The sequence below is a fragment of the Oreochromis niloticus genome, linkage group LG4 (genome assembly GCF_001858045.2).
Source record: "Oreochromis niloticus isolate F11D_XX linkage group LG4, O_niloticus_UMD_NMBU, whole genome shotgun sequence".
Classification (NCBI taxonomy): domain Eukaryota; kingdom Metazoa; phylum Chordata; class Actinopteri; order Cichliformes; family Cichlidae; genus Oreochromis; species Oreochromis niloticus.
The window spans coordinates 5,593,475-5,605,983 of record NC_031969.2 but is presented as its reverse complement, the minus strand read 5'-3'; the positions used below and the strand labels follow the sequence as shown (position 1 = coordinate 5,605,983).

General features: G+C 40.0%; 1 protein-coding gene across 3 annotated transcripts in view; it reads right to left on the bottom strand.

Moving 5' to 3' along the window:
• Positions 1 to 12,509, bottom strand: part of LOC100697873 (thyroid hormone receptor alpha) — a 115,913-nt gene that overhangs the window by 31,485 nt on the left and 71,919 nt on the right. For all 3 annotated transcript variants that reach the window (XR_269127.4, XM_025906706.1, XM_005468574.4), the window contains exon 4: positions 12,040 to 12,253. Coding sequence is in view for 2 of the 3 variants with exons in the window: in XM_025906706.1 (XP_025762491.1) it covers positions 12,040 to 12,095 (56 nt within the window). In the remaining variant the exon portion in view is untranslated. The remainder of the gene's footprint in view (positions 1 to 12,039; positions 12,254 to 12,509) is intronic.

Genomic DNA, 12,509 nt, shown 5'->3' with positions numbered 1-12,509 from the left:
GCAATTAATTAATTTTTTTCAGTTTAAGAAGATCCAGTCATCACTAACCCATTCTTCTAGACAATCTGCACTTTGTGTTACCCTGAACAATAAAACAGCATCCAAAAACAACAAGGCGGTACACATAATACGTGCTCTTTTTAATAAAATAACCCCCACCAGAAAGAAGGGAATGCTGCAGAACCACAAAACTACCAATGAAATTAAGTAGTTAATGCAATTTGTGCGTCAAATGGATTTGCTTGAGAGGAAAAAATACTAATCTATTAAAGATTTATTATTAGCTTAACTGCAGTGGCAAGAGTGGATACGAGGACATCCGTGCTGGCACAGAGGGTACACTGTACTACACAGAGAAGTCCTTGATGTACACAAAAGCAAAAACTCCTATGGTTTTCTTTACAAGGTGAGGAAGAAGTGTCCATAAAGAATTGCAAAAGTCACTACAGTTCAGGTAGCGTTATATTTGCTCCCCACTTTACTGTTCATCTTTCTTTCTCTCTTAAAAACAGTTCTTCAGTGATTCTGCGTTCAAGTGATGCATAAAATGTAACTTTTATTGAATAGAATATTTCAGTTTATATCTATCTTGCGTCGTGTCTTTTTGTCTGTCATTCCTCTCCTTAGTTCCCCACCTCTGCTAACGTCTTTCTTTTTACTGACAATGTCACCCTTTTTGTTAGGCTCCAACAAACCACTGACAGTTTTAGCAACACCTCAAGGTAAATTCCACAGCGTCAGCTATCTGTCAACTGCGTCGCTGACTTGAAGAGCTGGAAACAGCATTGAAAAGGTTTTTATAGAAAACTGTGGTGATACTTGTACATTTAGTTTATTGTTGACGGAGCAGTTGTTCAGTTTCATGTCTGAATCTGCTGTTAGACACACTAGGTAACCCGTCTGATGCAGGAATGTGTCGCCACAGTATGCATCTACCCACCCGGATAACTTTTTAAAAAGCCTTCATGGTTCCGTAAGTGTCATTGTCTCTGCAGCATTAAAAAATGATGCAGAGGTCTGACCTCTGTGACTGTGGAAGGGTCATACAGTTGCTTTCCTCTGGTGGTTACACAAAAAACACACACAGATAGAGGCAGTGTTATGTCACTATCAGTGCTGGCCTACTCATGTTGCAGTGCTGGTGTCCTTCCTAATTATTTCCTAGGGGACCGATAACTGCCACACTAAGGACTATATATTTACTTGTATAAAATAGGCAAGCATAACTGAATCTTGAGATATAAAGTCTAGTCTCCTTGTTGCTGTTCATCTTGTAGCCTCATCTCAGTGATCACTGCTGCTGTGGTGTAGATCAGCTGGTTGGTTTCGTGATGGTAGCAAGTAGGTATTGCCCATAATGCTCCATTCACACCTTCTAGTAGACCTTCAGAGGGTACTTCATGTAGTCACAGAGGGTCCAGGTTTCCAGCTTAGCCATGATCCTATTTCTGAGATCAGTTGCTTTCATACGCAACGCCTTCAACGCCCCAGTTTGGTACCCAATCTGGGGCGGGGATGAAGGTATCTAACAGTTTAGGTTTTTCTTGACAGATGTTGTTTTGCAATTTCTAAAATGGAAACCAATGAGCAGTTCATTCCATTCATTCATTCATTTTGAATGTTTATTATTGCTAATTAATAAGACAAAAGTATTTCTTATTATTTCTCCGATAATTTGATGGACTAATCGATAGAATACTCAATTACTAAAAATAATCGATAGCTGCAGCCCTACTTGAAACTATTAAAAGCTACCGATTCACTGACACAAACCCACTCGACAGCTGTAACATGTATGAAAGATACTTAAGGGCAAGCACATGTACGCCTTTATAAATGATGCTTCAATTTACCTGCTACAAGTCCAGCAGTAGCTTTTTGGACCAACTGCAACTGAGATAATAGTGCCTTGCCCACTCCATGATATAAACAAATTGCATTAATCCAGTCTGGATGTGATGAAATGAATCACCTTCTCAAAATGAATAAAGCTTGACTTTAGCTAAGACTCTTAACTGAAAGAAGCTAGTTTTGTTGATGATTTAATCTGCTAATCTAATTTCAGAGTGGAATCAAAGATTATACCAAAGTTCTTTACATGAGTTTTGCAATACGACATCAGAGATTAAAGGCACACATTAATATTTGTGATATGAGCTAGTTGGCAGTGTGGAAGGTTAAAAACCAGAATTCCAGTTTTGTTTTCAGAGTGAGGATATTCTGTGAAAGCCAAGATTAAACATCAAACATTTTAAAGATTTAACTGAGAAATCTGTGTCTGGTTTCAGAAGTTGGTTGGGTGTCACCTCAAAACAAGTGATAGGTATTATTAGGCTTTTTGGATTAAAAAAAAACAAAACAACCCACAATGTATCCCAAAATGGACTCTTCATACACCACAGGTCAAAGCAGCTGATTTAAAACAAAAGCCGATACCGACAGAAAAGGACTGTTTAGTCAGATATGACCTGAAACAATTTACTGTAGTACCACGGACACCAATGTAATGTTTAAAATGGGAAATCAATATTTCATGATGCACAGTGTCGAATAGAATTTTAGTTAAATTTGAAACCGAGATTGGTTGAACTGATCAAAAAACAGTGGTAAAAGAAGACAGATTAAATAGTACAAAATTGGAGTGGAGTCCTAGTTCTTAATATGACGACTTTATCCATAACACAGGTTAGAAAAGTATAGTCCAGTCCACTTCACATACTTGGGTCAATTACTTTTCACAGTGTTATTGATTCTGTCACTAGTTAGCTAACATAAACTAATGTAAGTCTATTAGCCACAACCAACCGACCGTAATGTTCTGTACTGGCACAAGATGGCGTTAAACATGTTCTTAAAACTTAAAGTTTAAACATTTATTTCTTAAACCCAACTTCACAGACAGTATTACATTTATGTGAGTTAAGAGTAGGGCTCCATAATGTAAATTACACTTTATACATGTAGTGTTTAATGACAGAGAAGACTACGCCTCCGGCTTGGTTTGGGTGTAGCTGCTGCTACAGCAGATTATAGTGCCAAAGCTGCCGCTAGATACGCCTGCCATGAAATTATTATTATACCAAACATTTTTAGTGAGAATGCCAAATCCAAAATTCCATCCAAGGAACTCAGAGGAACTCTTCAAAACTTTTGGTATCAAAGCATTTCAACAATAAAAAAGAGGCAGCAAAAGTAAAACACTGGAAGCACGCTGGGATAAAGCCTTTGCTGTCCAAAAGGAAAACGAAAGCAGATGAATGGGAAAAACGAAGGCAAGGCCTTCTGGAATAATGTGCTTTAAATAGAAGAGACAAAGACGGTTGTTTAGCCAGAGTAATAGAAGACAGATTTGGTGTAGACAAAACCATCCCCTTTTAGAATAACCTCAAGAACCTCAACAATGAAACACCGGGTGTATGTGTTTCTGAAACAAATAGGACCAACTATCAGAACTTCAATGTCCAAGTGTTTACAGTCATGATTTTTCAGTAAATAGCAGCGGAATGGTCAGATATTGTGTTGTTGTTTATGGAAATTTTCACGGAATCTATCAATTAAATCTACAGTAGACAGGAAGGTAGGCGATGGGTGGCAGATTGACCAGTGCAATCTATTCAGACCAATCTCAATCACCATCAAAATAATCCATATTATCCAAATGTTCCATAAGGAAATAGCTTACGGAACATTTGAGCTCTCCTGGAGGAATTGTACACCAGAGATCTGAAGAATCAATACCAAAGCTGTGGCTCAACCCGTCACTGAGACCTTTTCATGGTGGTTTCTCCTTTAATCTGTATATTTGATATAAATGGTGATGACTTGAGAGTTCATTGTAAAGGTCAGTTTTTAAAGAACAGCATGCTAGTGTTTTTGTGTTGTTTTTTTAACATGTGAATTTCACTCTACCCAAAATGTGGACCAATAATCCTGTGGCAACAGTTGAATACTGTCTTCTGTGGCTCTGGTGGAACGTTCCCTAAAGACAAATTGTGAAGCGTCGAGGTTAAGAGAAGCGACTCTGTTGTAGAAGACAGCGAATGAATGTTCTCCAGTTGTAGAGTGAACTGAAATGCTCAAGGCCTGAGTAGAGCTTGCTGAGGTGACTCAGATAACTAATTCACAGCTGTGCCTTCAGTTCCTGAGTGCAGATCTCATAACATGTTCTAAGTATTGTTAACACCCTGGAACTTCAAAGCGCTAATTTTTTCTTTCTGCCTCTGTCAATAGAGGAATGCTTATAATCCGGCACCACCTGCTAGGTCTTACTGATGTTAAGAGGGGGGTCATATGGGTGTCACTGCTGCGACATCTCTCTTTATGTTTGCCCTACAGGCTGTTGATCTGTCTTCTGTTCTTCACAGTGACGCTGCAGGCATGTGAGGCCAAATGAGGTGACAAACAGCACAAGTGGGTACCTAAAAACCAAGCTGCAAAGTTGCTTTTAATACTTGATTTGACACAGGATGTCATATGATAGATAACTCTTGCACTAAAATTAAATTACAGGTAGGGCTGCCATGATTAGTCGACTAGTCACGATTACGCCATCTATCAAAATCGTCAACGACTAATTTAATAGCCGACGCGTCGTTTGAAGCTTTGTAAGATCCTGAAAGATGCAGGAATAAGTAGTAGGATTTAAGAGTGTAATAACGGACTGAAACAGAAGATGGCAGCAATGCATCTATAAGGATGCCAGCTGCCGTTAAATGCCAAAGAAGAAGAAGGAGTGTCCGGTATCGTAGCTGTGTCCAAATTCAGGGGCCGCATCCTTCGGAGGCCGCATTAATAGGCCGATTACGTGATAGTGACGAAGGCTGTCCAAATTCAAAGACTCCTCCAGATGTGGCCGACAAATGGGTCCTTCATTTCCCCAGATTTGAAGGATGGGTCGGGTGCGTCCTTCGTGGCCCAAGCTATCCCAGAATTCAATGGTTAATTCTGTTTCTTGTTTAGTGTTTTGTTATTTTAGTGTAAGAACAACTATTTCAAACAACTGCGTGCACATGAACTACAAAATTACAAAAAGCTTAATCTTTTACTAAAATATGAAGGAAGCCGTAAAGAGCCATGCAGTTTGATATAACCGTCAGGATAAAAAAAAATACTCATCAATGATTAAAATGTGTTCAGAAACCAGAGACTCCACTGGCTAAAAAGACACACATATAAAAGAGTAGAAAAACTAAATCTAGTGCAGGTCTTTCATGTCCAAAACAAGCTGCACAGAAATGTTCTTTAAATCTGACTGCCTATAGCAATCGGAAGAGCGCAGAGCAAGTACCACCATCAGTGCCCTTTTCTAGCAAAAGTACCCAGAGAACTGTGCTATTTCTTTGGAGCTGAAAAATCAGCTTTGTGATCTGAAGGACATGAGCTCCTCTCAGCAGAAATGATTCTCTTCAAAACAGCGTGCCGTATGTGACGAAGTGCCTGCATTCAGCCATGATAGACTACAGGAAAAATACTGACACCAATTAAATATCACATGTAGAAATCCACCTTTTTACACAAAAAGGAGCATCATGCTAACGCTAAGTGTTTCGCCCAATGGGAACCATAGGTGGACAAAATGTTATGCCAGTGAATCAATGAGACTCTTGGGATGTATCAGTACTAGGGCTGCCACAAACGATTATTTTGATAGTCGACTAGTCACCGATTATTTTTGCGATTAGTCGACTAATCAGATCATGCATCCATTGGACGTAAAATGTACACCTGAAAATATGTTAAACGTTTATTTTGTGACCCAGAAAGAATAATAATTGTAATATTAAAACTAACTAGCTGCCGCCATTGTTGACAACTGCGCTGGGCCGCGCTATGAATTCTGGAACACAGTTTCTTCTTCTTCGGGGTTTAACGGCAGCTGGCATCCTTGTACATGCAGTGCTGCCATCTTCTGTTTCAGTCCGTTATTACACTCTTAAATACTACTACTTATTCCTGCGTCTTTTGGGATCTTACAAAGCTTCAAACGACGCGTCGACTATTAAATTAGTCGTCGACGATTTTAATCGTCGACGTAATCGTGACTAGTCGACTAATCGTGGCAGCCCTAATCAGTACAGGTAAAATATTTAATGCACTCTGTTTTAATTTGTTCTTTTCTGGGTCTAATACACCAAAGACTGTTTAAAACATTTGCAGGTACCACTCTGAAATATAACAGTGATCCAAAGTCTTTGCATCTAAGAGACTTTGGAGGTGGCAAACCTGGCAAAGGTTGAACCTTTATACACTATCATATCTAAACAAAGCATGTTTTTAATGCAGTCATTCACTGTGCTGACGTTTCAAGTGGGGGAAGTGTGACACTGAATGAGTGGTGAGTCATCTCCAGTCAGTGTCAATCAACTCATTTCATCCACTGGAGCGGATTTCTCCACCATCATTGCCGTTAGTTTTTTCTGCTTACAAATTCTCAATTCCCATATTGTTTTCTGATGAGTTGTGTGTGGAAAAAAAGACCAAACTAAACAATTTTATTATCTCGGCGTTCCAAAGACTTCCACGTGTCTCAGCTATTCAACGCTCCACTACCACTTTGACTTATAGGCACCGATAAACTAAAGTGAAAAACTTGAGGGAAATGACTGCAAAGGTTCAGATAATTTGGAGCCTGCGTTCACTGCAATTCCTGTTCCAATATGCATGGAGACACAATTTTCCGTCATAACCAGCTCTCCCAGTGTAATCCGTTAACACAGATGGTGGGAGTGGTCAAAATCAGCCAGCTTGGTTACTCAGTAGCTTAGGGAAGAGCTACGGCAAAGAAAGCAGACAGCACGTGTTACGATATCTCAGCGTCCCAGACATCTTAAATCACTGCCTTCTATTCTTATTTTCAACTTTTACTCATAGATGATGAAAGCTGATCTGAAGTGGGCTCGATAAGGAGTTTAAAAGAATTTACTTTTGATATTGGAGTCAGTATCTATGAAATGCCAAGCCCCCCCCCCCATTCAACTAGCTGAGAGTGATATGAAAGCACTGATCTCAGTTCTGCATTACAAACATACGAGGTTATTCTAAGCACAGAAGTAAAAAGAAAAGCACCGAAAACCTTGTAATCACGCAAACTTCTGCATGCAAACTTCTTCAAACACACATCCAATCACTCAGTTGCAATTCTGCTCTGTAGACATTAATTGAATTGCTGTGATAAAAGCTAACTGCCTCCTGAAACATTCAAAGGCTTTGCACTGCGGTTAATTTTGAGACATTACACACAAACAAATTGGTACACATACACACACCAAATTCTATTTCAGCACCCCGACTCCAGGCTATGCGAAGCCGTGTGTGTGTGTGTGAGCACTTGTATCAAGAACACGCCGTGACTCAGACAGCGCAGAGGGGAGGGGTCAGGGCATGAGGCAGCACTCACAGGAACACGTGCGTGCCCAATGATACTCTGAGAATCACATGTGCGCATGCGCAAAAACAACACAAAGCGACAATCCCCTGTTGATGTCGCATATTGAGGCGTCCCAAGCTGTCCTCTGCTTTCTGCGGCTCCATCTGCCCTCACTGCTCCTAATCCAGCTCTCTTCACTCCGCTAATCCCCACACAGATGCACACACGTGCGCTCGTACGAGGCATGCATGTAAACACACACACACGCCAACATGCATACATTATTCATACAGCTGGGTAGGTACATGGCACGTGCAACTTTTGAAAGTTAATCAGGTTTTTTTGGCTCAGAGTGGCGAGTAACTTTGCACGGCAACAAGCAGGATTTTTTGGGGGGAGACCTGTGTGTTCATTTCTGACCATCTTTATACCGTTTATGACAGAGTTGTCTTTGTTTATACACAAAACCCCACCTGTATCGTGTTTGGTGGCGGTCTGGGTGAGTCCATGGTGTAAAGAGCTGGCAGCTCTGTTTGATATCAGGCTGATATTTTTTCCTGTTAGAGGAGGTAACCTGCTTAACCATGCATATGACATCTGTTCACCTCAATGATAAATTCTTAGAATTTATAAACCCCTACACTTTAATAACTCTGATTTGTCCCAGCAACATTTCTGCTCATGTGACTTGGATAAACAGAGACTCACAGCAGCTCTGTTTTGAGGCTTTTTTCCTTCTGGTTAATGGACGGCTCTCTGCTGTGCTCTGTTCAAGAGGAAATGCTGTGACACTGTTGTCTGGATGTTCTTCTATATGTCTGAGGAAATATAGTTAGCACTCCAAATACATAATTACAATTTCAAATATGTGAATGTGTAATGAATGTACAGTGGTCCCTCGCTATAACGCAGTTCACCTTTCACAGCCTCGCTGTTTCGAAGGGGTTTTTTTTGTGCATGCTTTTAAAAAAAAAATAAAAACAGCACATTGTGTTCTGCGTCCTGATTGGCTCTAGACCATGTGCCTCCTGTCAGTACAGAATGCATTCAGCCTGTCAAATTTACACAAATCTTTGATTGCTAGCAGTGTGACTCTGAAGTGCTGTACTAGGGCTGTTCGATATAACGATATACATCGGATTACGATATGAAAACGTCTATCGTTACATATTACACTATTGTTTATTTAATTGTGTCGCAAAAAAACCTGTTTATGGCAATAGTCTTTTCATCGTTTTGATGGTCACTGTAGAATTAATTTCTACTCTGTTCTTTCTCTTATATTTAATATAACCACACTACGGAGGGACGAGCGACTGCTTTTATGCGTTGTTGTTAGCAACACCGATGGTAAGACCATTGCAAGGCTCCGCCGCCCGCTTGTTTATTTTCCAAATAAACCTACACAATAAAGCTGAACATCCTTCGGAGATTTTTCAAAATAAACTGAATCACGTGTAATAGTATGCAAAGTGTTTACGGATGAGAAGCTGAAAGGTGCTAAAAAATAAACCGTAGAACAGGGTTTTCCCCGCAGCATGTCGTGTAATAAATACAAAGAAAATTGCGGCCGTTTCAACTTATGTCCAAAAATGTATAGTTTCATGCATCGGTCAAAACACTGGACTCCAGGTACACGACGCCCAGCTGAAAACACTTCACGCAAGTCGAGTTGCCTGAGATTCACAGAATTTACAGAATTTCCGATAAATGTCTTATATCGGGATATGAGATTTTGGTCATATCGCACAACAAACACAACAATGTTGATGAAACGTTTTGCACCATCAAAGGCACCTGCAGTAGCACCCAAAAGGCAGAGGAAGATGCACATCGCACAAAAAGTTGGACTTCTGGACATGGAAGGTAGAAGTTACCGTATTTTCTGCATTATAAGTTGCATTAAGCGAAACAAAACAGTCAGATAAGTCAAACTTTCCTCAACTCATTCTTCTTACTTCCTCTACTTCCGTACCATTGATTCATTAATGTTGAATTCTCTGGCAGCTGCTCTATTCCCATGTTTTGGACCTGAAAACAAGGTTTGATCTTTGGTTTCATTCTATAATACTGGACTTATTTTTCTACGAAGGTTTGAACTTTGAGAGTGTTTAAACAAGAGAGAAACATGTGAAAATGTTCACGCCTGTCTCTGAAAAGTGCATAAAGTGTGTAGTGAGGGGTTTTACAGCTTTAAAACATGTATAATAGTTGTCACTGTCACTTTAAGGTATAGTCAGTGTTTCACATTGAAGAGTGTGTGATGTGGTCCGAGTAACAGTAACATTAAACGAGCCACACCCTGATATTTAAAGGAACAGTGTGTAAAATCTCACCACAGATCACAGAGTGCAGTCAGCTGAGTTCTGTTTTTACCATCTCCTGGTTCAAGTGGAAAATCATAGCTATAGACTTAGACTTACTTTTATTGTTATTGTACAGTTGCTTGCACAATGAAATTAGGTAGCAAGACCACAAAGATGCGAAAGTAAAGTAAACAATATACAAGAAAAGTAAGAACACTATGTAAACGATATAAACAATGTTTGGGTTACAGGAAGCATTGTGGGTATGTGCCAGGCATCATAATAAAATATAATAAATAATAAATAAGGGTGGAAGGGCTGTGGTCGTTAAGGATATGTTGAGGGAAAGAAATTGCACATCTTCCGAAATATTGCACAGAACAAAATATTGCACGAGAGAAAACAAACAAACAAACACAATAAATAGCAGCAATAGAATGATTGTATGACTGAATGGTGGAGACCAGCTCACACTCTTAATTTGCATTTAGCTGTGGATTGTCCGCTGTAGGACAAACAACTCTGGCTTTTGTTTGTGGTCAGCTGTCCGCATGTCTAATCTGCTGACAGTAAGTACAATATAAGGAATAAATAAGGATATTTAAGCACATTTTTGTGCGTTAGAGCCCTGACTTTGCTCAGGAAGAGGCTGACATGTTATCCAGATGCAGGTCACCGCTGGATGATAAAACATAGTTATGAACCTTCACATCTGGAGTCTGAAGGTGCACAAATTATTCGCCTCGATGACACGTGAGTTCTCTTCTCCTCCTCTTCTCTTCAGCCACACACATAAAACACGATTAGGGACAATCGCAATGTCCAGTTTGTATTCAAATGATGGGGCAACATGGTGGCTTCCACAAACCAGCGCCTGCTGTAATGTATTTATTATGGATTTTTTTCAACTATCAGAACGCATCAGTTTGTTGGAAGCTGTAATGATGTATATATTGACTGACTACAATATCTTTTCTGTTAAATAAAGTGCCCAAAGAAGATAGTTTAGTCAGCTCATGTCTCATTATTAAAAAAAATAAAGATTTTGCTTTACGTGCAATAGAAATACAAGATATAAAAGTTTACCAGTTTGAAGTTTGGATGTGATAATGGACGTGTCTGATTTGGAACTTGTGTTTCACCTCTTTGGCCCACCGACAGCCTTAAACTCTCAATATTTGACAGCAGTTTCACATGAAAAGCTTCTCATTAAAGGAAAATATATTTGGCAACTAAAAGAAAAAAGGGGATACAGTGCAGCTTGTTGGAGGAACGCGCGATAATAGTGTTCTGCTAAATTTGGTGGTGATTATATATAATATCGATTTCTATATGTGCCGACATAAAGGAAAGCTCAGTAAATTTACTTTTTCTCGACCTTTCCTGAATCTCTACAAATAAAACCAATGGAGACAAATAAAACCAGTGGGTGTGACTAATAAAGCCCAGAGGGAACGAAACTCCATGTGACTGTTGCTACATATGGCAAAATGCTTCACAATGAAAGCACTATGAAGAAAAGAACTGAGACATGATAATCACTTATTTATAAACAGATACATGACTGTAGTATCCCAGAGGGACGTGTGGGAGAAGTTATGGATTCTTGTTGGTCCATGTTTATTTCATTTGTTTACAAACTTTGCCCCTCCTAAAGGTTCAGCTGGAGGTCCTGCTCACCGTTGTTTTGTTATACTTTTGTTAATTTAGTTTAATTTCATTTAATTAATACACTCTTTGGGTCTATGTACTCCAACATCCTCACCACACACCAGTGGGTTCAGTTTGCTGTGTCTTTAGTTTCTTCTTCATCAGGCCTGATGTGAGTCTCTGTGAATTTGTCTCATGAAGCGGTAAAGGCAGTATGTGCTGCGTGTGTGTGTGTGTGTGTGTGTGTGTGTGTGTGTGTGTGTGTGTGTGCAGCTGCACGTGCAGGAGCAACAGTGAGTACAGCAGGCAGCGTGACAGCGCTCAGCCGTCCCTTTTACCGCTCCTAAAATTCTGCTAAATTTATGGCATTCCTTCTCTTCATCCGCTGAGATAACAGCCTGTTTGAATCATTTGTTCAGTTTCTATTTTTCACTTCATACCTCAAATTATTTGAACTGGTAGCTAAGAAAAAAAATGTGTTGCTGCAGCTCTTAATCTTTCATTAATCCATCCATCTATGCCTACAGCTCTGCTTTTATCTGTTGTCCCTCCACACCATTAATCTTTGCTTTCCTTTCATGTTTACATCAAAAATGCACACACACACACACACACACACACACACACACACACACACACACACACACACAAAGCCAAAGGCAGATGTACACTCCATCACATTTTGTTTACCACACACACCAGACCCCTCTGTCTCACCCTTTCTCATCTCCCTCAGATGAGTTGCTATCCTGCTTGTTGGACATTGGCTCCATTCGGCCTCAGTCCCATCCAGCAGCCAATCACAGGACAGCGAGGCAGATGCTGAGCTCGCCAGCCTGCTCAGCGTTCACTGGCAGCCCGCTCAGTAGCTAACCATCCCAGACTATAGGCAGCGGTTGGCTGGGAGGAGCGCAGTGGGCGGAGCAGAAAGCTGGAAGGGGAGAGAAACGATGCAGTGAGAAACAGGCAGTCACATGACGTGGATCATAAAATATTTCACTACATTTTTAATTCACAGCGTTACATAATGACAGATGTTGTGATTGTGATATTTCAGGTTCTTCTTTTGTTTCCAAACCAGATTTTTTCATTTGTTTTCAGCGCTGGATGTTTATCCAATCATGTGAAAGAAAGGCTGGATTAAAAAATGCATTATTTTTTCAATATCAAAGTCACAGTTATTTAAG